The 26356-nt window shown below is 44.0% G+C and overlaps 1 protein-coding gene and 1 long non-coding RNA gene across 12 annotated transcripts in view; one reads left to right on the top strand and one right to left on the bottom strand.

The window, feature by feature from the left end:
• LOC105025634 (ephrin type-B receptor 3) overlaps positions 1-21569 on the bottom strand; it is a 56994-nt gene extending 35425 nt beyond the window's left edge. For all 10 annotated transcript variants that reach the window (XM_010896439.3, XM_034293677.1, XM_010896442.3 and 7 more), the window contains exon 1: positions 20887-21569. In XM_010896439.3, coding sequence (XP_010894741.2) covers positions 20887-20950 — 64 coding nt within the window. In that variant the 5' untranslated portion in view covers positions 20951-21569. The remainder of the gene's footprint in view (positions 1-20886) is intronic.
• Positions 21570-21731: 162 nt separating this feature from the next.
• On the top strand, positions 21732-25340 carry LOC105025633. Of its 2 annotated transcripts, none has more exons than XR_829148.3 (3): positions 21732-21969; positions 23232-23327; positions 24988-25340. It is a non-coding gene; the product is annotated as an uncharacterized LOC105025633 (long non-coding RNA). The 2 variants fall into 2 exon arrangements; XR_002197062.2 differs by having other exon boundaries at positions 23161-23327.
• Positions 25341-26356: the final 1016 nt, after the last annotated feature.

Below are 26356 nucleotides of genomic sequence, written 5' to 3'. Positions count from 1 at the left end.
AGATGACAGGACTTTAATGATAGTGTTTAGGTCTTTTCTAAAAGGAGGCCAACATATCTAAGATGTGTCTAACTGCTTTTATGGCCATGTCTCACCGTATGACGTTACACTTGGCTGCACGCGCACACACACACACACACGCACATACAAACACACACACACACACATAAACGCACACACGGAAACCCCCTAACCCCCACATGTGTGTGCTCTGCGAAGTAGTCATCATCAACCCCAAACTGACTTCTATCACTCAGATGTTGGGAGTTGGAATCCTCCACGATCCGTTGTGTATGAGGACATGGAAACCATACAACGAGCTAGAATGTTGCGTTGCCAATATACCAAATCTCAACATACTCTCTTAAAATTTACCAACATGTTTCCTGCATTGAGCGGTTTTTAAATATGCTTCTTCAGACATAATTTCTGTCTACGCCTGGTTACAGACATCTGGCAATTGTCATTTCCCTTAGCGCTTTTTTGTCTAGTCACCAATCAATCTTCGAATGTCACTGTGATTTGTTTTCATGTGGTGACGGTAAAACACTGACTCAGTTTATTTTACCCGGAATTTACAAGGTCAGCTGACTGAGAACGCATCCTAACAATGGATATGTCTCAACAGGCAAGCCAAAAAAAATGCAAACAAGCAAGGTAAGAGCAGGTTTATTTTTGCGCATAGCATCTGCATATGGAAAAGAGATGTGTGTGTGTGTGTGTGTGTGCGTGCGTGGGTGCGTGTATGTGTACTCGGTGCATTGTCTCTGATTCACTGCATAACCACCACAGACAAGCAAACAGACAAACACACACACACACACGTTTCTACATCCTATAAAAGGCAGAGACGACAGCGTACGCTCATATCTACCAGGCTGTTGCCTAGCTTTCAATCCAAACTCCTCCTTTTTTTCTACCACGCCGTAGCAACTCTGAGGCCTCCGGTTGCCATTCCCCGTGGGTTCCCGACGCTCCAAACAACATTCCTCTGCTGAAACGTGTTTCCCAAACGGGGTATAAGGTGGCACAGTCATTTATTGGATGAGATAAGGGCGTAGTGATACGCTTTGATTTGTTTCTTTGTCTGGCCCGAAAGGAAATGCCTCTGATGAATCCTCAGTGGATCTGGTTAATGAGCAAAGCCGCTCGCAGTTAACAAGCCCTGATAGGAGACGTATGAGGAAGGAGTATGGACAGGAATATATATGAGACGTCAAAGCCCAGGGCTAGACTAGTTCTGTCTGTGTGTGTGTGTGTGTGTGTGTGTGTGTGTGTGTGTGTCTTCACCTGCCACTTCTCTCTAACGGGGCTTTTCCTTATACATGTTTTTGATAACGTTGTGACAGTCGAGTGCCAACGATCAGTAACCGTTCTGATATATTTAGATCACAAATAGACATGTTTGAATCCAAACAAACCAGCCAAAGGTATTCCCAAAGGCAAAGATCCCCTCAGTCGGTTCCGCCATCTTTATTTATCTGTTTATTCTAATCGAATGTATTTATGTGAGTCTATTATGTGTCCTTTGTCCATTAAGGGCCACAGAATGATGTCACAGATCTATGCATTTAAGATCATTTAGGGCCACAAACATTCCCAGCTTTGGGTGTGGCAGAGAAAAAACTTGTTTTAGGAATTATAGTTAAAGCTTGTTTCTGTATATATACAGCTCTGGAAAAAAAATAAGTAACCACTGCACCTTCTTCTTTCCTTTCCCAAAAATTTGAAAAGGAAGGTTTTGAGTGAGAAATAGAAGGGTTCAATTTGCAGTGGTCTCTTCTTTTTAACCCTTCTGTTCCTCACTCAAAACCTTCCTTTTTCGAATTTTCTGGAAAGGAAAGAAACAGGTGCAGTGGTCTATGAATTGTTTCCAGCGCTGTGTATACACACGCATCTATAGTGAGAATAACATAAATCTACATTGTTTTTGAGGGAATGAGAGTAGAAGAAAATGAGAAAGACAGAGTTTCATATTCTTTGTCTCTTCACAGCGTCATAGCGGGTGGTCATACGTGTCGTGTAGAGGGTTTAGCCGGGGCCTTTAGGGTCCCTATTTAACGTGCCCCCCCCCCCCCCCCCCCCCCCCCGAATGGTAGCTGTCACTGACGACAAGCTGCAGGCGCCCAGGGACCCATTTCCAAACCCGCTCCCTTCCGTCTCCTCCTGGAGGGCCTCCTGTTTCTGCTCGTGTGCACGGCTGCTGTTCCTGCTTGGCGACACATTCATTAAAAGGAACGTCCCAGACGGCTCCCAGACCAAATATATGAACATGTGATGGCAGATACAGCAGGAACATGTCTGTCCCTTGGGACTGGGGAACACTGACTCACTGTCCATGTGTGTCCATTGGCAAACGATCTCTCTCTTTACCTATATCCTCCTTCTCCTCCTCCCTCCCGCCACCTATTTTTCTCCCACCCTCTCCCCCCTTCTTTTCAGGACATAGAACCACACCTCTTCCTTCTGCCTGTGCAGCGAGAACTGGGGACCCAGTCTGAAGTGTGACATCTGTGAAGGTAAGTTCTGCCTGTGCAGCGAGAACCGGGGACCCAGTCTGAAGTGTGACGTCTGTGAAGGTAAGTTCTGCCTGTGCAGCGAGAACCGGGGACCCAGTCTGAAGTGTGACATCTGTGAAGGTAAGTTCTGCCTGTGCAGCGAGAACCGGGGACCCAGTCTGAAGTGTGACGTCTGTGAAGGTAAGTTCTGCCTGTGCAGCGAGAACCGGGGACCCAGTCTGAAGTGTGACGTCTGTGAAGGTAAGTTCTGCCGGTGCAGCGAGAACCGGGGACCCAGTCTGAAGTGTGACGTCTGTGAAGGTAAGTTCTGCCTGTGCAGCGAGAACCGGGGACCCAGTCTGAAGTGTGACGTCTGTGAAGGTAACTTTCTGTAATGCTACATTCTACTTGGTTTGTCGGTCAGCAAGTTGCACAACAAACAGTATGCCACGAGCACGTTAAAATGTGAACCTCTGTGTTCACATACACACACACACACCAATCCAGGCTTGTTCACACAATGGTAAATCCTGTCTGTCCTCAGTCTAGCCTTACCCAGAAAGCTCCACAGCCAGTCCGGGTATGAAAGCAAAGCAATGCGTCTGAATGGGAACTGTCTCCATAGAAAAAGAGGGCTTAACTTCCAGCTTAACTGTTTGGTATGAATGGCAATGGAGTCTTTCTCTATAACTGACATTGTGGGTATCAGCCTTTGATATAGCCATCACGCCAATATATTGGATTGTCTTTCAGTCTTTAGGGAATACAATACAGTGTAATGACTGTGTTCAATCTAATTAGAGATCGTTTCTCTGAACAGCTGTTTGTCTGCAACGGGCAACCATGATGTGGCGGTTTCACATTTTCCACATACCGGTGGCTTTCAATTACTTTATAATGGTCCAAAATATACACGCAGAGCTCCCGAGGCCTTGGGGTTTTCCGTGTTTTCTTCCTTCTTTCCCCTGGTTGGTCATCCCTCTCAAGTAACATAAACACAACAAGAAAACACCATAATGTAAAGTGCATGTGCTCTCCGGCTTCTGAGGCCTGGGAGGGAGATGTAGCAGCGGTTTAACTGACACTGATTTATTAAGACATGGCTGCTAATTTCCGAGTCAATTATCACCCGTGAGCGATGTTAATTCCAGAGGTATGTCCTCGTTTACCTGGGAGAGGAGAGCAGAAAACCTCTCCTAATTGCTATAGCTTTACCACAGTGTAATGGCGGAGTAATTATACATGTTTTCTCTCTCACTCTCTTTTTTTTTTTTTTTCTCGATTCCTTTCTTTTCAAACTGCCTGCTAAGAAACTCCAGGTGGGGAGATAGCCGCAGGGCTTGCTGGCTGGTCGGTGCTCAACAGGCGGTTCTCACGTTAAGATCATTAGAGAGAGAGAGAGAGAGAGAGAGAGAGGGAAAGTTATTTTATGTTGACCTGCCCTCTTGTTCCCCATTTAGGTCATGAGTTACCACAGAAAGGTTAGGCCAGGCAGGATTGGAGACTGCCAGGTCAGAGCTTAAGAACGGTGTTACCGGATGCCTTACAACGACACACACACACAATTGTAGGAAAAGAGGCTCACACATATAGCAGACAAACACAGAATGACACAAACACATGCAAATACACTTGTGCGCACGAGCACACACACACACACACATATTGAAGATAAAAAGATGACGCACTCTGCTGGCCACACACGGGCAAATATACAGACACACACACACACACACAGATGCTGTAGAGACACACAATTGATTAACAAAACCTGTTTCCCACTCCCTGTCTGTCTGTTTCCCACTCCCTGTCTATCTGTTTCCCACTCCCTGTCTGTCTGTTTCCCACTCCCTGTCTGTCTGTTTCCCACTCCCTGTCTGTCTGTTTCCCACTCCATCTGTCTCCTACCTCTCTTCTACCTCTCCTTTCTCTCCTACTTCTTCTTTCTCTCCTTCCTCTCCTACCTCTCTCCTACCTCTCCTTTCTTTCCTACCTCCCTCTTGGTACTTTTTCAGTGTGTGTTAGTCAGGTTTGGGAGATTTCCTGCTTCTCTGTTGGGTCCATGTTCCTCAGATAGCTGGATTCTGATGAAATATCCTCTTTTCTCTCTCCCTCTTTCATATCTCTCCCTCTCTTTCTGTCATCCTTTCTCTATCTGGCCTCTCTCTCCTCCTTTTCTGTTTCCCTCTATCATCACCTTTTCCCTCTTTCCTAGTTTTTGCGTTTTAATACTTTTCACTGTTAAAAAACTTTAATGGTCTATGATGACAAACAGCTGCGGGTTAATTACGAGCAATTTATATATTTATATCCGTCTTTTGAGGACTTTTCATTGGCAGGAATATTTGTTTATTTGCTATTTGGCGTCATTAACTTTCAGAGGGAGAAGATCATTATTATTTATGGCTATTTTGTTTTCGCAACTCCCAAATGGCTCGGTGAGATAAATCACGTCAATTTGTTTCTAGTGCCCGACTCTCAGCGCTCCCAGTGTTACTTCCAGGAGATCTTGTCTGTTGCATTCCTCATCGTCACTCAGTTAATTAATCTCACACTTGGCTGCAGTAATAACTTGACTCATTAGACCTTTTCCAAACGGGCTTTGCCTCTTTAGCGCGCCACCGAGGCCCACCGCTAACATGCCGGGAAAAGCAGAGGAGGAGGGAGGTGGGAACACAGCGCTGAGGGAGAGAGAGAAGTAACGCCGAGGCGACATTTTCACCACACCCGATTCCCTGATCCTCGTCCCCGTATTCTATATCGGGCCTGGGCCCATGTGGTCCCTTGGTTAATCACATATTAATGTATTTAACCTATAGCAGAGAGACAGCGCTGTGCCGACAGAAGGGCCGTGCTGGAAAAAATGTGCTGCCGCGCAATTACCGGAATTGACTGATGTACGGATCGACATCCAGGGCCACGGCAGCCCATATGGCCACGGGGGCACTAACCGTTCGCTACAATTCTGCACAGAGATAGCCGGGGCCCCCGGACGGCCAAATTAGAAAAAAAAGATCTTTCTCACTTAGGCCAGACACACTGGCGCACAGCAGGCTAGCATCTGTTTCTGTAGCATCCAGAGGACCAGAGCGCATGCTTGGACTGTTGTCTGGGATTCAGTCCCTCTAACCGTGTCACCGTCAGCCAGTCAGCCAGTCAGCCAGTCAGCCAGTCTGTTTGTCCATCTGTCTTTCCGGGATTCTGATTAATGTGTTTTGTCGTTCAAACCAACTAGCTGATTGGAAGCCTGCTTGTGACATTTTCGGGCCATTTAAATGGTGGGGATGGATGGGCGTTGCTTGAAACCGTCGACCCATATGACTGGAAAGACGACAGCAACTTCGCTCAGATCAAGTCAGTCTACTGAACCCGAGAGGACTCAAACATGATCTGCTTCAAGCGTGGCTGACATCTGAATTATAAAGAGCATTTATGTTACTGAACAGATTGCATAGCTGAGTGCATCCCTTGGGCCCATTTTTCAGAAAGGTATTCGATTGGATTTCAACACTCGACTAGGAATATTGGCATAGAACAATTAGATGCGGTATCCACATTTCAAATGAGGTGTCCACCCATTCTTATTTATTCATTGTTTTCCGTTAAGTCTATCCAATCCCCAAATTCCAACAAATTGGGTGTGGAATAAAATGGTGACAGATGGTCCCTCAATCTCTCTCTGTCTCTTTGTCCCTCACTCTCCTTTTCCCTCTCCCTCCTCTCCCTCTTCCCTCATATTCCTGTGTCCCTCCATTTCTCTCCCTCCCCAGTAGTAAGAGGTGGAGTGCAGAGGGTGGGCTAGCTAATGTATACGTCTGCCCTCATTGATGTGTAACTGAAGCTGGTGGTTAGCAGTAAGGGGCCCCGCGATACGCCTACAAAAGCCCAGGCCACAAGGCCACCAGGCCCGATTGATTTATGTGCTGACATAGACAGACACACAGCCTGAAAGGGAATGGACTGAATTAAGAGTACAGTGTGTGTGTGTGTGTTGTCTGGAGACTTCACCATGAACATGCCAGGATAACTGAACCAGAGCATTATCACAGCCAAACAGTGTGTGTGTGTGTGTGTGTATGTGTCTGTGAACGTGTGTCTCTAGCCCTTGAGGCAGTCCTCCAATGGAGCCTGTACCAGGTTAACTAGTGACTGGTGTGGGAGGGAGGGAGGGAGGGAGGGAGGGAGTGGGGGAGGGGGGGGAGGGAGGGAGGGGGGCTAAGGGGCTTCGGGGATGAATAACAGAGGTCATTTTGAAAGGTCACTCTATATCCTCTCAGAGTCCATCACTGATCTATACATTAGCCCCAACTGTTTTGGCAGCTCTCATCCCTCCCAGGAGTCAATAGTGGCGGATAGACTGCCAATCACATTGGGTGGGGTGATGGTATTTAGTATAAGAACTTTCTATTTAGCATGAATATTTTATATTTTGTATTAATATTTTGTATTAAGTATGAGTATTTTGTATTTAGTATTAGTATTTTGTGTTATGTATGAGTATTTTATATTTTTAGATCTCCATTAGGTCTTAGGATACCCAGCATATTCTCCCAGGGTCCAGAAACATAAAACAGGACATTAAATGTGAATCTAGATAGTAATCGATAATCTAATAGGCCCTCATAAAAAAACTATTCTAAAATACACAACATACTAAAATAAAAAATAGAAGAATAAAATAATAAAAATAATAAAGATTTTACGGATCTTCATAGTTCCTGTTTATTTTTATATTACAGTCAAATGATAGACACACAATGTAGTAGAACATATTAAAGGGACAGTGTGAGATTTTGGCAATCCACTCCCCCAGAGTCTGCTGAGTCCAAAATGAAAGAAGTCAACACGCTTTATATGCTACTGCTATTGCGCTACCTTTAGTAAACATTCACTTATTTAACTTGCCTGTCTTGTGCCTGTTGGACAGAAAGACATGTATATGGAATTGACCTGTTTGTCTGACCCTGGGGACAGAGATGAAGGACCATTTCTCAAATTGATTCTGATGACCATTCATTTGAAGCTGTAAGCTCAGTTATATGTCAGCACTCATGTTCAGGACACCAGCAAAATAGTTTTCATGACTACACACACTCACACACACACACAATCTACCTTCCTCACACACACACACAGAATATTCCTTCCTCACACACACACACACACACACACACACACACAGTCAACCTTCCTCACCGACACAGATGTGACATGTAGGTGGTCTGGGGGAGGTGTGTGTGTGTGTGTGTGTGTGTGTGTGTGTGTGTGTGTGTGTGGGACTGGGTGGGTTGAGCCTCACCACAGGGGTGGATCCTCATGATTCATCAGAGGACCGGTGCCAAATGGAAACCAGTTGTAGTGGACCTGATGGGGATCAGAGGTAGTGCTCCAAATAGGGGCTAGTGTGGAAATGGGGACGTAGTAGTAACTAATGGTGCCCGAAGCCCAGAGGCCGTTACATCTGACTCAGGTCCGGTGTTTATGGCTCTACAACCACACCACACAAGGCCAGGACGAACCGACAGGCGGACCGAGTCAGTCTTCCGGGACAACTGATGTCACCGGCACCCTTTCGGTAAACTGACCAGGTCCTCCCAGGGGACTGGTGCCGTGGTTAAACCCTGTATTTATTTTCTTTTGAGGGGGTATTTTTGTTTCAGACTGGGGCAACGCGGGAGTGACGTGTTTTTGGGAGGCAGATGTGGTCTGTTCATCCGCCGTCATCCTGGCCTGTCCTGGCGTGTCAGGAGGATCTTTTCCGACCTGACGTTCTAGGAGTGATGACAGAACCGTGGGTCTCTCTGAGCACGTGCCTCTGCTGAACGACTGAGTCGCCTGAAGGTGTAAAATGTAGAACGAGCGAGGAAATGAGCTGGGAGGATGTGTTTTGCCGCATGCAGAACATGACCAACTTCCCTTTGGGACTAACACCGCGGACGACATCAAAGGGTGGGACACCTCGTCCCTCGTGACACCTTCTCCCATTTGATCTCTCTGCGGGTTTGTAGTTGAATGAAGCCAGGGACACAAACAGGGGTTCAGAGAGGATTAGACAAACTTAATTAAGATCAAATGTGGCTACCGAAAGGCTGCAGACACGGTCACACCTCAGTTATGGCTTCAGGCAGGGCTGGTGTCTAGAAAGCCAGGGGGAGAACTGCCCAACACGTTACACGGCGCCAGACGGTGATGGACGCGCCATCAAGGTCACGCGGTGGTCGTTACTTTGCGGCGGCACCATGTGGCGGCCGCGTCAGGCGTTCAGGCTTTACGGATGGTCGAGAAGCCATTAGTGACAGACTATTTAGGGGTCATGAGGCGAGTGACCAAGTGGTCTCCAGCACCGATCGAAGGGAAGATTCATGAATAAGTAAGAGCGGTGGCAGCTTCGGTGTTTAATTAGTGGGGGAGTGGGGGGGAGAAAACTCCTTCTCCCCCGAGAGGTTAAGGCCGTCTGGATTCAAGGGAGCGTGTGATCAACGGCACCCCCCCCCCCGACCCTTCTCCATTGATTGATGGCGAGCTAAATTGAATCTCTAATCATCACCAACCCTTTGGCCCTCAGTCCCATAGGGATATGCTGGGGGGGGTGAAAGTGGCTTTGGGTGTAATGTTTTCGGATCTCACTTCTGACTACCAAACCGCCCCCCCACCCCCCCACCATACTGAGTGGCTGGGAGTTATTTGACCTCACTGTGTGTTCCTGCACGCTTTCATGTCCCTGGCGATTGTTTTCACACTGTTTTCCTTTCAGCCCGGGTGTCTGAAACACCTCACACGCTCTTAGGCACCCTCTGTCCCTGCAGCAACAGATCGGGTTGCGGCCCACTGAAAATCCTCTGTGACTTTTTCCTGCATTTCTACTAATCTCTCTCTGTTCGCGGTGTCTGGCGACTGAGGAACCTGTTCCTGGACGAGTCGCAGGGCCGCGGGGCGCCACGTGAGCACTGTGTCAAACCAGTCTTGTTAAGTGCCTGCGCTTGACCTGGAGCGGCCTGTTTTGCATTCAAGCACACTGTTTTGGTGCCCATCGGAAAACGGGTCACAGAACACAAGGGGGGGGGGGTGATACTTCTCACCTCGTCACTGAAACGAAGACACCTCCATCTACCTCACTAGGGGAAGTCAACTTTTATCAACGGGCGTATTCAACAAAGGTCGCATGGGGCAGTAAATAGTCCTATTTTCTAGCTGCCGGGTTGTCTGTATCACAAGGAGAGGCAGATAAAGGCATGGGAGACAGAAGAAAAAAACCTCTGATAAGGTTCACAGAGAGGGGGGGCAGAGAGGGACGGGATAGGAACATACAGTAAATGGTAGGAAAGGAATCCCTGAAAGAGCATAGAACAGAGAGGTGAAAAGAGGGAAAGACAAAACAGTGACCAGAGGGGATTTGAAAAGAAAGAGTGAGACACAAGGGTGTCTGAGAGAGTGAACAGAAAGAGTGAGACATGGGTGTCGGAGACAGTAAACAGAAGAGAAAGAGGGAGCCATTGTCTCGGTAGGGGTTTGTTTGAGCATCATTTCCTTCTTCATTTATGATTCAACAACAGTAGTCACTGTACACAAAGCTACATAATCAGGACCCCGTCGGCTGCCCCCAGATAAGCCTGAGGAGCTGTGATTACCCTCTAAACGTTCAATGTAGGTATAGTGTCATGTTGTTTCTCAAATAAAGCAATGATAACCGTGGGAGGGAACAAAACATGTTAACTGCGTAGCTCCACATTGCCCAGTATTTAGTGCACACCTCTCAGAATGCCATGTTACAAATCTTTTTCAGTTTACTTGCACAATGTCCTTCCTCTTTGACTTTCGCGCTCACTCTCTCTCCCTCCATGATATGGTCAGAAATCCTGTCATAAATTGTGGCACAATGTTGCCATTGATCTGCATCAAACCCTAGGCTTTTCATCTGGTAACCGGGTGTTGAGAGAGAAAGAGAAAGAGAGAGAGAGAGAGGGTCAGGAAAGTCAGAGAGGTGGATCATTCTTCCCAGGCTAAACCTGGATGAAGCTAGTCAAATTGGAGATGCTGTGGATAGATACCTGGCCTCTGTCCAAAGTAGGAGATTAAAATCTCCAGCCTGCTCTGATGCTCATGCCTTTCCAGAGCACGCCACCCCCCCCCCCCCTCCCAATCTCACCTGGGTCACTCTGTCTCACATTGTCTGTCCTCTCAACACCTTTTGAAATTAACCGACTGGCCGACAGTGAAACAAGTGGCTTTTCAATTTGAAAATCATTCTTTTTTTATCTCTCTCCTTCCCTGATTCAGTTTCTCTCTCTCTCCCCCCTTTCTCTCTCTCTCTCTTTTCCCCCTTTCTCTCACTCAGTTCATAGGGTTATAACAACTGATGACATTTGGACTGCAGCTCTGCGAGGAGAACTGGAGTGCAGAACTGAACTCCACATCTCTGATCCAGCATTAGGTGGCCTCTTGCAGGGCAGGGGGTTGTGGGTAATCTCTGCTGAAAAGGCAGCACTGGGTTAATATTCTCACTGCCTGGCAGCGATACGTCACCTTGTTGAAGCGGTTATGTGCGGCCCTATTATTTGGGGTATTGGGGCTTTAATAGATGCTACCTGTGAGACAGCGGGGTCCACAAAGGAGAAAGTTATGGTCAGTCATCTTAACTAGATAAGCGTCGGAGTCATAGCTATCTACTGCCTCTCCATAACTTGTCATCTCTCTCTCTCTTAACTGTTTCTCTCCTTCTCTCTCTAGTTTTAACCTCCAAGTTCCAGTGAATCCACTAAGTCCAGGCTGCCCCCATTCCCTGCTCCCAAGCCCATCAGCACCTCAAAGGGCTGGAGAACTAAGGGTCTGGTCGATGAGGCTTGACAGCATCCAATGAATGGATCTGTCTGATTGATTCATTAGGAATAGGTGGATTTGATCTGGGCTCTGACCCTGGCTAAGTGGGAGCTGCTGTGTGTCAGGTTTTCACTCCTTGTTTTGAGCTTTTGTCTTCTAGGATCCAGCAGGTAATTCCCAGCAAATGAATTCTTGACAGAGCCCTTGAATGTTCTTTTTTCAACATCTACCAATGAGAGAAGTCACTTGCAAAAAGGGGCCTGCACATGGCTAACACTTGAGAACGGCGCTCAGCCTCTTTCCTCTCATGCCTGAATACATCCGGCTCCAGATAAACAAATAGTGATGTTGAAATAAATCACAATGTCTGGACATCTTCAAACCCTCTGAGGCTATTACTACTGATAGATACTCCAGTGGTCTGGGCGTGGCACTTTAAATACTGGGGTCGCAGGTTCAAATTCAACCGGAGCTCAGTCTGAGAGAAAAAAGATACCTGCACTCAATTTGGATAAAAGAGTGTGCTAAAATACATCAATGTAAAAAATTTAAAGAAGTCCTCTAGATTAATAAGTTATACCTGTTTTCTTGGATTGCATGACATCACCCTATGAGAAAGAGCTGTATACAGACAAGAGCACTCAGTGCTACCATGAAGGTAGTCTGGCACTGAAAATACACTGTCTCCACACACACACACACACACACACACACGTTTTAAATACTTTATTTGAATCCCCAAATCACATTACAGTGGAAAGGATTCAAACAATTTAAAGGTCATGGATATCTAGACACTTATGGGTACAGGAAGCGCCTCCTTCTGTACACCACAAAGCTGCCCATGACTGCTGATACAGGCACACACAGACACACACACACACACACACACACCAAATGGAGAGGTGTCGGATCAGCTAGGTAATAACACAGAAAGAAAGTCTCCTTTAACACCCGAGACATACGATGTTTTATTGCACCAAAAAGAAAGGTTTGGCTTTATTATCTTAGCCTCCCATCGACAAATGCTCAGTCACACATATACAAGAGTACAGGCTGATGAATGTCTCTATTATTAACGTTCTGCGAAAGGTTAGCGGAGCGCTTCCCATGGACAGAATCTTCAGGAGGTAGTAGCCGTACTGAGTGGATTATGGAAATGCGGAACGGAAAAGGTCACATGATTGTGGCTCCCGTGAGTGTTGACTGGGGGTCCGTCCTGTGGACGCCGCATCTCATTACGCCCTGAGAAACCCCGTCGGAGTCACAGAACACGTTCCGGCAGAGGCAGTAAGTAGCAATGGGCGGTTTGGTTTAAGCCGGCGCCCAATCCGGGGAGGACAAAATGGGCAGTTTGGTGTGTCGAGGACGGGGGGGAACTTCCCCTCCGGCTGTGATGTTTGAAGTGCAGAATGCGAGCAGGTGGCGCCGGGCGAGAGGAACCGAGTGGGTGGAGTTTTAAGTGGTCACAGTGACGGCCCACTCACACGTCGCGCCAAAATCACACCGTCACGAGAACCACCACCTTTCTCACGTTCCCTTGACACGTCCAGTCCACTAATCAAAGTAGGTGTTCACACCTCGCCCCCTCGCCCCCTCGCCTACAACTTCAGCTGCTCAATTTGAAAAGGAGCAAAAGGTGTTTCAGGTCTACTCTCCCCTTCAAACGCCCACCAAGTGTCTAGAGTCAAAGTTAACATTCAACCCCCATTATCAACTACTCCAACGTGTTTAAAATCTCAAAGAGTGGGGCTCTTGTCTTCTTTTCTATAACACTTTAACAAGACTCCAGAAAGCCGAAACCAGGTGATGGCCTTTTTCCTGAGGCACTCGATTTGGGAACCATCTCTCATGCCCCCCGACAGATGTGTGGTGTTTCTTAAAAGACAAATATCAAAGATCCCTCTCTGCCCCATCTGCGAAATTAGTTACAAGAGCCTGTGGCTCGTAAAAAAAATAAAATAAAAATGGATCAAACCGGAATGCATTGCAGTCTGCGAGACTCAACTTTCCCTCCCCACTCGGCTTTCGCCAAGCGACTCTCCACAGCATAATGGCCATGGCATGCCCATAAAGAGCATTCGTCATTTCCTGTGAGCACGACAGGCCCACACGTGAATAGCACATTGACCCTGAACTGCTAGCAGGCGGCGAGAGATGCTCAAGCACACATCAGCGCTGTCTGTTTGCATCCTTGAATTAGTGTTTAGGTGTGTTGACAGGAATCGATTCTCCCCCGTGCAACCAACACACATCAACGGTGGACTCCCCTTTCGTCCTTTTTCCATTTTTAAAGCAGCCGAGCCAGACTAAGAGCTAGACCCCCCAAGGGTGGTATTGTTTTTAGGCAGCCATTGTTAGAAGGCTAACAAAACTGGCTCGTTTAAGAGGCAGCGAACGCCTTGCTGTGCCTCTGACAAAAGGTCAAGGGGCACAGATCTTTCTTACTGGCTGGAATAAAAATAAAAAAAAGGTTTCCTAACAGGGCCATATTCAACCCACAAATATTATTGTAAGCTGCAAACAGGAATGCGGCAAATAGAGTTGACACAATTCTTAATTCCAGATTCCAGATATGCAAGTTTGTTCAGTATAGAATATCTCTATCGGGAAGTTCCACAAAGTGGCTCCCTGACGACCGCGCCCCAGTTCCAAACCTTGAGAGTTGTGAGTGCGCTGGGACACATGGTCCCTTCAGCTGCACGTTTACGGGCGTCCGATGTGAAAGAGGCCAATAAAATGCCTGCTTTGATGGCAGTTAATATTATGTCAAGCATGTCATCAGAACTTTGAAACCAATTAATGTGGTTTCAGTTGGACAGACATGTTAACAATAAAAATGCCAGAGGACAAAGAACAACCCAGTGACACACCCACTCTGACTGTTGGCTCAACATTTTGGCCTGAAAACGTTAATCACCAGAGAAGCCGTCGGAAGAGAAGAGATGAGACCACCCATTGGTCAACCCTTTGTCACGTGACTTTGTTTGGGTGGCTTGAGCCATCTCTGTCGGACATGGTTTTGAAGCCATGCCACCACCACCCATCTAGTTCTCCCTAGTATGCCTGTGAGTCACACCGCCTCTCTCTCTCCCTCCCTCCCTCTCTCCCTTTAAATCCCCCTACGTTCTGTCTTGCTCCTCTTCCTTGTTCCGCTCCACTGGTTGCAGACAGCACCAATAGGAGTTTGGCACTAGGCAGGCCCAGACACATTCGTTCCTCTTTCTCTCGGGAGCGGGTGTCAAAGACCTGCAATTCAACAGGACCCTCCATCAGCTGCCAGGACTGCTCTTTGGAGAAAAACAGGGGGATCTCCACCGAGCACACACACACACACACACACACACAGGAAGGCCTGCATTCAACACACTACTGCACCAATTAGCCTGCCATTCACTTCATAGGACAGACAATCCGTCTGGAATATTCACTATGGCATCCACGACGCAGTCTATTACAGGGACTTGTTCATATTGTCCAATGACGAAAGGTCACGCCGGTCACAGAGAGGACGTTCCTGGTGAACTCTGACCTGTGAGCTAGGGCTCTGACGCTCTTCGGGCCTATCCGTCTGCCATCACACGAGCACCCTCCGATGCATTTTGGAGCCGGTTGGTGCTCCCTTCTCGCACAGATCCTGACGGCCCTCTCTCTCTCTTTCCCTCAGTCTCTGTGTCTCTGCACAGACCCACATCAACCCTCTCTCTGAACTCATTATGCCAATCTGATCCAAAGACACAGTGCATCTGTTCAGCACAGCCTCTCCTTAGCGTGTGACCTTTCAACTCGACTGGGGCCCTATTTAAGTCCATACACGTCCATAGTAGTGAACACAATTGTTTTCTAGGGTTCTACAAACAGTGGTTCTAAAGTCACAAGTGATTCACTATTCCAGGCTTAATAAGTCTGTTGTGTTTATAAGATGGAAATATATTGATGGTAACTCAATAAAAGTATATTTCAACGTAACCACTAATATTTCTATTGACAATTCCTTTATAAATCCCCTAAGCGTGTTTTTTTAAATACATATCATAGATATGTTTAATTATGTAAAATTCCCAAAATGTAGATAGTGTTAACTTCATTATATTGAAGTTATATACTTAACTATAGTGTATATTCTTTCTGACAAAGAAAATGTTCTGCTAATTATCACAACTCCCATAAGTACAGAAATGTATGATAATACTGTAATATATTGACTAGAACTGATGAATCTGTAATAAAGACCAAACTCTGTATTTTTCAAAATAGCACGTTCATAAAACAATGTAATCGAGATGATAAAATAAAACAAATAGTAACCTAATACACCTAAACCACTTTATGAAAACCAAAAGGCCTCACAAACGTAACAGTAATTAATAATTCTAAACTCAAAATTAAAATCACAAAAATAATGCTTACTATTTATTTTAGACAAATATACTAATGCATAGGCCGGCATCTCATCAACCTCTGTCTTAGTATCTTTCCTACCGCGAATCCGCCTACGCAGCAATCAGATAGGCCTACTGATTCTCCGTAAACCATTTGAATCAAATGCTATATATTGCTGTACTTCAACGTTCCATACTGTGGTCGAGACTGCAATAAAGACCTGCCCTCTAAATGGATTGCAAGGCGGGGGATTTCAAAGGGTCACAATTGGCAGCCATTTGGTTCACTGCAGACGATCGGAAGCCAATCTTCTGCATCACTCCATTGATTCTCTGGTTAAAGGCCCACGCAGCTCGGGTTTCCTTGATCAATCAAGGCACATCGATTGCGACACTAAAAAGGGGAGTTTGAATAAATGAATGGGCTACTTTGAGTAGCAAAGCATGCAAACCGTTTTATTATGCCGCGAAACGACAAATAAAGGCAAAAGTGAAACTGTTTATTATATATTAAATATAAGCAATACGTGCAATCGGTTTATTATAATATGTATTAATATCATATAATTATTTTTAATTAAATCCTAATAATTATTTATATTGTAATATAAAGTGGGAAAAATCAGTAAAGGAACATTTTTAATATTGCAATGAAACAAAATTGCACTTTTTAGGCATGAAATGTTCCCTTGGGATTTTTCAAGAGGCAATTTATTTTGGGCTGATTAAGAGTCAGAAAGAATAAAGACTCCAAACGTCGCTAAACAAAGGCCAGCGGAAAGGAATGCATACTGTCGTTTTCAGAAGTGCCCCATCAAGATCTCGCGTAACATAGCCTATATGAAAGGAAGCAGCTTGCGGCTTATTGTGTTTTCTCTTACAAATGCTGGTCCACTCGCCGCCATCCAATTTCCACATCAACGCCTAAAGTGAGGTAGGTTGTTACAATTGTTAACCATAGTACTAATCATTCCTTTTGTCCATTCAATAATGACCATTATTATCCCTAATGACGTTTGTTGTCTATTGGCCTGTGAGTGATTATGCAAAATGGATACTCTGAGGTGGGCCCTCTGCAAGTGGTCCTGTGTCACTACAGGGGCATTAAAAGTAAGCACAACTTTTAGTCCATGTAAACAGAATTGTCCTGTCGCGTTATGTTTAAGCTATTAATGTATTCTCCTATTTAACCAATAAAAAGTGTGCCGAATAAAATGGCCCCGCTGCTTTTCAATGGTTTGAGCAATAGGCCTAACAATGATGAGCTAGAACCACATAGGCACGGCGTAGAGAGCGAGAGTAACCTGTCAGAGAAAGAGAGAGAGAGAGAAAGCGAGAGACAGGTTTTGGACAACTGTAACACAAGGGCCGGAAAAAGCCTGCAGATGTGAGGACTTGCTTGATGAAAGGGGGCTACATATGACGCTTATGACGCGCCCCGTCCATTGCACAACACGGCCGGTGGTGAATACCATGAGGTTCAGATACAGAAAGTTGCTGATCAATTACCTCACAACTCACTTAAAAATCGATTTTCAAGTTCCACGAGGCTAACGGAATTACGTTTGAAAATCAGTTCCAGGCCTATTTTCCTTTTTGTATGTGTCCTCATAACATCGACTTCTATAGACGTTTTCGACGTCTGTGAACAGATAGCCTTCCAGTAAATAGTATTTATTGTTCAAAGAATGCATTTACGAGACAAGTCACTAATAGTCACAGGCTAAGTTTCCAAAGTTCTGTTATTAGGTCTGTGGTACATATGTTTAAAAAACTCGTAAAATATAATAGGCACTTTATTTAGGGGGAAAATCCACATACAAAAACATGGTGAAGTTGGCACCTGAAGGCCAAACATCAACAAACATAAATGTCACGAAAATGGTAGGGCAAATTAGTTCCAGGATCAAAACGCTGGTGTTCTGTGGTAAACTATGCAGCATGATGAGAGAGTGTGCTAAGAACGAAAGAAAGAAAAAACAACGCACTTTAATCGAAAAAAATAAATAAAGAATGTTTTCCTCGAAAGGCCGTACAATGTAACGGTTGGGACATTTGCGTCGAAGTTGGGCAAACGCGGTTTTTCTATCTTGTCTGGCTGCAAACCGTGGTGGCTATATGTTGTTCTGTGCACACAGCTTGCATATCAGCCTCTACCTCCATCATAAACATCATTTGCAAAAGAGAAAGATTATCTAATCCCCCAGTGTAGGCTACTGAAATATATTTAGGACCATTTATTTGACCGATAGGCAAAGAGACTGATCCAAACATCTCCCGCTCGTTGGCCTCTTTATCTAGAGACACGTACAGGCCTCATGAGGCCTTTGTAAAATGAGATTCAAGTAGGTTTTTCAACATTTCTGTCTGGGATACTATAAACAAAATTAAGTAGGTAGGCAATACCATTTTACAGCCAACTATACACCGCACATATGCTGAATATCTCTAGAATAATATTTGTTTTGACGGTTATAAATCGAGGATACTTCATAGTAACCTACTGGAAAATTGTTTGCATATAGGCCTGAATAGAAGGTCCACTTAGCGAACGATAGCCTCGTTTATCTATGCTTTTGTTTTTGAATACACGCACACGAATCTTTGTAATTCCAATTACTTTCACGTTTGAGTTAAAAACCCCCAACAACAACAACACCATTGCCAGTAAAACCTTGTCTTGTGTGCTAAGCAATGCTAAGCTTAAACTGTATGTGGTCACGCTATGACATTTGGGACCAGTTCATTTATTCAATACTGGCCCACATAATAGCTTGTGTCTAAGGTGTTAAATGTTAAAAAAAAAAAAAAATTTAATGTTCCATGAAATCATAAACATGGACACGCAGTCAACCAAAATCATTGTATTCTCACAATAATGCAAAACCTGTCTTATTTTAAACAGGCTAGCCTATAGTCTCAATAAACAATTTTACAAAATCATTTAGTGCAACTTTTTTTTACATGTTTCTTGTCAGTAGTGGTTGTAACGTTGATAAAATATGGGCATTCTCTCGTTTATAGCTCCTGGTCAGAACAGGCGCACGACGAGGTCGTGCATTGTCCCGGGTGCACCCGCTCGCCTCTCTCGAAATCACCATAAACTATAGGGTCCCTCTCAGAGAAGTCTCCGCGCATGTCGTAAATCACCTGGCCATATTAAAAGCTTAGCTCGGGCCCGAACCAGGTCAGCAAAGGGAAATTAATGGCATCACTTATGGTGGAAATAGATTGTCCTAACGAAATACATCAACTTCAGACCAAAGCTGCACCTAGAATTTCGGTTCCGCAATACAGTGACACCACTCAAAACAAGGGCCTCCCACTAGGCCTATCATGCATGCAACATACAATCACTGCAACAGCAGGCCTCGTACACAGGCTGTATGTGAATGTGTGCGTTTCAGTCAACATACCACTTCCTAAGCTTCTTTGTCTTTCTATGGACGAGGTAGGCCTACATATAGTACGAGTATTGTGAAAATTGGACAAATAGCTAAATGGGAACATTTTACTTTTTAGTTTTCAGTACGCTCCAAGTGTCCCATTTACACACTGCTCGCCCTCCCTTATCAAGTCTGATAGTGGGCACCAATGAAACCACTAAGGTTATCAGATAAGCCGTAAGCCAACAGTATGGTGCCATAGCCTGTTCCACTTCAATTCAGTTTAAGGACCATGAAAACAACACTGTATTATAAACAGTCTACACATGGTCTTATTGCGTTATAATTACACAAAACATATATAATTTAACGTATCATCTGAAATTGGATTACGTCTCCTCATTAGATGTGCCCAATTATCATGAAACCTTGAACACCATTATCTGTTTATTTAATTAATCGAAGTTAAAACCCGCGCAAAGCATATCTCGGAACAGATTTATATGTATTGTCAATTTGTGAAAACCGACAAGAAATCGGAGAGAGTGAATTTACTGAAACAGTGGCACACTGTCCTACTTTCTAGTGGCTACAATAACACAAGACAGCCGGGTAGTCTACAATTTTCCTTTCTCCAATAGCGATAAACCCGTAGGCCCATTCAACCGGATTGCAACTGAAGTTCCATGCCAAACATAAAACGTAATATAAGAACGTACCAATAAATACGTTTATACGGAAGAATTGGCTTTTGTTTTGATGAGCTGCACTGGAGATGTGGAGCAAATCATTCATTATTAATTTAATAAAACCGAGGATTCTCTCATGCAAATCACGTCTGAAATTAACGCTGACAACAACGGAGAGTACCCTATCCTCACCGTACATTAACTCTTCTTTCCGAATAGCCAACACGTAAAAACGCAATAGCTTGCGGTAAGACAATGCAATGCTTTTCGTTTTCAAAAGTTATCTTAATTACATTAAAATGCAATAATATATCAAATATATCTTAATATTAACGAATACACGTATAATGTATAAGTACAAATTATGGTAATTTACATACACTTAATTAAAGAAAATGCAGTTTAATTTACACCTTAATTATAATAGTTGCAAACGGAACTGCTTAGAAAGTATTGAATAGACTTTTTGACAAACTGATCCAGAATAATAGGTAAATAGAGAACCTTGCAAAATACGAGACGCTGACTTAAGGCAAAGTAGGGACTGGATCATCAACTGCGCTGCATAGGCCTATCCCGGGAGCTGCAACAGCCTAGGCCTACGTAAAGAGCTCAGACTCCCCATAGAGACAGTTGTGTTGCGCTAATTTCCTTAGGGCGAGGATGAAAAGGCTAGCATCAATGATAATGAATGATCTTAAAGAGAAGAATACACAACTATACTTGAAAGGAAATGACTGGTGTGCATAACAAAGGTGTATTGAAAATCAGTAACGACATCGCATTTGAGGTTTTGTGCTGTAGCGCAAACCCATCGGTGGGAGCGAGCGAGGTAGCCTAATATAGCCTACCGTAGTCGACGTATATCAAAATGCACTCTCAAAGCCTGATGAATTATAATAATGTAATGTGAAGCGTGAAATAGGAACAACAGAGTTATAGTTTGATGGGTCAACTTGTATAACTCCGCTTTGGCTTTCAGTGCGCACTGCTCTAGCTCATTGACGGACATCATGAGCGCTTCGGCGTAAAACCCTGGGCGATCGGTGTCTCAGCGCAAATCCAACACCCAAAAGCCTAGACACAAACCTGCTAAAATATAAATGTGACTTACCTTCAACAGCTGACGCCACGGGCAGCAAGAGACTGCATAAAACCAGCAAGTAATCCATTGTCATAAAGCAGTCAACTCGGACATTAAAATGAACCCAGGCGAGAGGGGAATACAACCCGACGTCCACGCACCCAGTTCAACAGCGTCCAGTACCCTAACCCAGAGATACCTCCATAAAACTAAAAGTAAAAATAAGAGAAATATCAGAATGAGAGAGGTATTAGAAGCTACGGGCAATCTAGGAACCCTCTCCTTGTTCGATGCGTTTCCAATGGATTTATGCCAGAGAATTGGGAACGGGCAAAAGTCGTCCGACCAATAGACCAGTCGGCATTAGGCAATCGATCGAAGAGAAGTTGCCCCGTTCCCAACCACGGTCAATCACCGTTCGGTAAATATCCCCGATGATATTTCTTGTTATAGAATCGCCGGAAAATGTATGTCCGCTTCACAGGGTCCGTGGGGAAAAATCCAAAGTCTTTTCTGTAGTCAAGACGTTTGATAGCTCCGCAATTCTGGTATCAATACCATAATGTAGTCCAGTTACGCATGTTCTCACATACATACATGATCAAGTGCTATTCCCGAAACAATCGTGTTGGTTTATATATTCTAGTAAATCCCTGAGCGAATTATCTGCGCGGCTGCAGGAAGCTTATGCTCCGCTCGGTGTGTGCATTGGAATGAAGAACGGTTGTGCAGGCACAAGAGAACGGGTGAAACAGAGAGACCGCGGGGTATGGGAGGAGTTACGGTCAAAGCAGCTGTCAGTCTCTCATACGGTCACACCCCCGCAACTAGCTTGGAAAGCCGCTGCTTCAGGGCCACTGCCTTTCTCGGGAAGCCCAGACCAGGCATGGACACAGCGATTTCAGCGGGGGCAGAGCGCCCCCCTGCGGGACACTCATATTCCATTGCTACACATATAGCAAAACGACGGAGTTGCAGCGGGTTTGTATTTTGATACAATATTTTTTCCCCATCGATTCCAGTAATTATGTGTCTAAAAGACAAATATTTATTTTCAATGGACGCTGTTTATTATCGAAATTCCAAAGCCCACCCAACACGTTGGAAATATCTGTAAGTATGACAGCGCATAGCCTATTACTTCTCCAGTGTAAAGATTTTATCTTGGAATTTCAATTTTGTCGAAGTACCCATTCTAATCTACGAATTATAACACAAAGTTTGATATTTTAATAATAGAAAACAACCGCTGTGCATTTCTCGCGCAAGTGTCAAAGCGTGAAAGCACTGGTTCTGCTGAAATAGCTTGTAGAATAGATATGGAGGCGTCTAAAAGTTAACAAACTATAATGTGGTTACATTTACAGTAGTTAAATCCTCTTCCATAACTTCTATTTCTGTCCCCCACGTCCTTAATTGGCATATATTATGCGCTTTTGTAGAGCAGTCAATTAAATGGACATACGGAAAGTTTTGGTCTTCCTCAATAGACCGGGAGAAAGGGTTTTTCTTTCTCTGGAAAGTTTAAGAACAGAGCATATGTAAAGATAATCCTTTCTTACCCATCGACTTAATGTTATAGTTTACATCCATTGTATTGCTTAACAGAGGTGAATATGGGGAGGCAAAGTTAGACCAACATCTACATGCAGATGCGAATTGTGAGCTTTGAGGTGGAAACAATATATATATTTCAATATTTAATTGTTTTAAAAAATGGGTTAATTGTTATGAAATACAAAACTTTGAGTGGTACCTAAATGCATAAAATGCAAGCATTACTTTGTTCATGTGTCAATCAAGTGTTGAAAAGTAGCTTCTGTAAATTAAATCTAATTGTAATTTTGATTTCGATAAAGCTTTTTAGAAAATACTAGTTTGGTTGTGTTCTAAAGTTATGCACACTATAGTTAATGTCACTTTTTCCCATGGCCCTACAACATGATAAGTTTCTGGAAAATTTAACTAAATCTAGGTAAACAAGATAATCATGCCGATTAGGTTGGTTGCTGTTTTTTGATCAGCTTTTACGGTTATTTGTAGCTATACGTCGCCTAATCATATGTCTGGCTTACTTTTTAATAATTATTTTAATACCTAATATATAACATTAAAATGCTACATATTATATGGACCAAAGGAATGAAATAAAAAAATTAATAGACCAAGTTGTTTATTTATTTTAATAAACGTGAGTCTGTAGGATGTCATAACGAAAGCGACCACCGAACTGAGATAGGCCTATGCTACTTAGCCCTGCTAAAATGTGTATGTTTTGTTTAAATATTTTTGTGATGACTTCAGGAGAGAGTTGAATGGCTTCCTTTTCCGAACCAAACCTTGGCTCCCGCCCCGGGCTTTGCTCCTTCTTCTAGGGATCCCTCTCTCTTGAGCTCGCTGAGCACGGGTTCTGGGTAAAGGCCCAGTGTCACTAGGCAAAAGAAGACACGAATGGAAGAGACGGACACAAGGTTAATTGTGGCACTTTTTAAATGTTATTTAAAACATTTGTTTTTCACAACGTTTCCTTCCCAAGACATACTAATCAGGCTCTTCCATATATTACCATGATAGCACATTATTTCTTTGATGTAAGCTCTTTGCATGACCACAATGGTTATATATTTTTAAAAATAATTTCAATAAATTTGAAGCACATTTGCCTGTTTGGACAATTTTATAAAAACGGAATAAAGAGGGAGTACATAAAACATAAAACAGGCCATAATGACTTATGTTTTTGACGACTCTGCCAATCAATACTTTAAATCAATTCCCTAAATAGCCGACATGTAAATAAAATGCATTTTACTATTGTTTGCGGCAATATGCTTGCCCTCTCGTCTATTTTACAGCTTCAACCCAGTACAATGTAATAGTGTATCTTAATTAATCTCGTGTTTAGTAGTAAACCAACACGTGATTTAAAGAAATCAACTGGTACATTCCCATTCGGCGTGTCTTGAAAGGCCTCTTGGCCAGACAGGCCACCGCTCGCGCTTGACTGTGATTTCCTGTAGGGGCCGGGGTTGAAGATGAAAGTCGGGGGAGTGTTGTTGTCCGGGCAGTCGGTGGCGGGGCAGTCTGCAGTGTTTGTTATCCCCTCGTATTTTTGTTGGCACTCAGGGGTTAAGCACTCGAAATATCCGGGTCACTCACCCATCTTAAGGTGTCCCCGCAGTCACACATCAGCCGGCAGTTAAGAATAGCTCGACGAACTGCATCTGACTCAGCTGACAGTTCTGTACGCCAGATGATGTTAGAGCTTAGTGCTTTTGCTGAATGCAATACTGTTCAGTCGATTTCATTTCATAAGAGATCACAGAGTTGACGTTTGTATTGAGCTTTGTGGTGAAACAAACAGTGCAGTCTTATTTGTAGTAGGTTAGTCACTTTAGTCATTGTTTTGGTCAATTCTAAACTTGAGTTTCCTTTGTATTGTCCAGTTGTTTCCTATTTAACGGTGTGGCTAGTGCCTATGTGTCCTCATTCAGGGCGGCATTTTTTTAAACAATTTTTTTTCTTCACATTGTGCAATACAGCAGGGAGTATGGTATATGGCCAGTATACCATGGGTAAAAGCTTTTGTTATCAAGATGCCTGTATACTCCGAGTCCTGGTATATTGGCAATGACACACAAACCTCCTGTAGATGCCTTATTGCTATTGTTAACTGGTAACCAACATAACTGACCAAGTAAAAAGTAATGTGATGTCATACCCATGATATACTGTAACTGTCCCATGAACCAGTGCTTTTAGTCAATCAGCATTCAGATTTCAAACCACTCATTTTATAAATATTGTGGACATACAGTATAATCTATATTCCAATGGTCATACCGACAAACATAAACAATAGCAATTTACGAATGCTGAAGTTTAATATCAACACGATACCCAAGTCTATCCGCAAATATAAGGTTAGACAATCTCTTTGGTCAGACGCTTTATTATGTTCTCCACGGAGAGATGTTTTCAGTTTTAGTTAGTCATTGCATTTACATTACCAGTGAGTAATCTTGTTTTATGAAGTATAATCTGTCTCACTCCCTCTTCCCCTCTGGCCTCCTTTCTCTCTTCCCTTTCGCCCTGTCTTTCTCCTCTCCTTCCCTCCCTCTCCCACTTTAGGAGCGCCACATTTGTAAAGACTGGACTATCTGGGATCAAAATGACAACGAGGAAAACACAACACTTGCTCTTTGTCCTCTGTGTTTTCTTCTGATCTATAATTGATGTAGTCCCTTGGAGCGCACAGGGCAAACCTTTTTACACCTTACTGTTTTAAAACCTTTTACACCTTCCTGTCAACGTCCAACCAGGTCAGCGATCTTCTCATGGCAGAGATGGAGCACAGTGTTAGAGGCATCTAGGAATACTATGAACTTAAGAAACACACATGATGTACATATACTCTACCCTGCCATGATTGACCAAAAAATTTCTCTGAGAAATGAAGACAAAAAACACTTAACTGTTTTATCACTGGTTTAATGCAAAATAAATATGTATTTTCTGTTGCTATTGGCGTTCTTTCTTGTTCATTGTGTCATCTTCCTCTGTACTTTGTTGAGTATTAGTATTAGTACTATAGCCACAGTCCAGTGTTAGTGTCTAGGCCCAATGTGACCATGGAAATGTTGAAAATACTGATGCAAACACGGTCAGTCTGTTATGTCGGGATGAGATTTTTTAGACGTAATGGAGAACAACTGGAATAAACACAGTCCTGGGACAGAACACCAGGGGTTTTCATCTTGTGGGCTCAGGGAATGGATATCCTGCAATCTTTCATCCATCGGCCCAACAACACTCTTGACCACTACCCTGAGGGCCGATGGATCATGTTGTTTAAGAAAGGCCCACTGGATGTACACGATATATGTGTCCAGGTTGTGTTCCTTTTGTAATGAAGAGGTCTGGACATAAAGAAAACCACATTAAGCTGTGGTTGTGCCCTTAAGCAAGGCACTTTACCTCATGTAAGTCAGTCAGGATAACAGTGCCTGCTAAATGATGAAAGTGTTCAAATGTTCACAGTATGAGAAATTGCATCTGATCTGCGATCTACTATGACCAGTGGACATATCTGCTGACAACCAAACAATTAGGACCACTATGTCTACACTGATCATATGTGCCTGTTCAAAATTCAACAATTACTTCCAATAAATGTCAGTCTCTGAGAGAAAATCAGATTCTAACTGCTGAGGACTTGAGTAAGAGGATCTGTAGCGGCTTTTGGAGATTGTCTCTGGTTGTAGCCCAAACCACATTGCTGGCCTTGAGGTTCCCCACGCCCACCTGTGTTGTTCATTTTTACATCTCAAACGGGGTTGGGTAGGGGGTAGCACTAAGAAATTAGAGGGGGGGATGGTTACTACAGGAACCAGAGAGAGAGAGATGTTGGGTGTTAGTGGGCTCTTTAAAAGCATAGCCTGATGTTAAGGAGGTCATAAAAGTGCAAGCCTGTTGTACTCCTAATGGAATCCTCTAGAAG

Source organism: Esox lucius, chromosome 8 (assembly GCF_011004845.1).
Source record: "Esox lucius isolate fEsoLuc1 chromosome 8, fEsoLuc1.pri, whole genome shotgun sequence".
NCBI lineage: Eukaryota > Metazoa > Chordata > Actinopteri > Esociformes > Esocidae > Esox > Esox lucius.
This window is presented reverse-complemented; position numbering and strand designations above follow the sequence as displayed.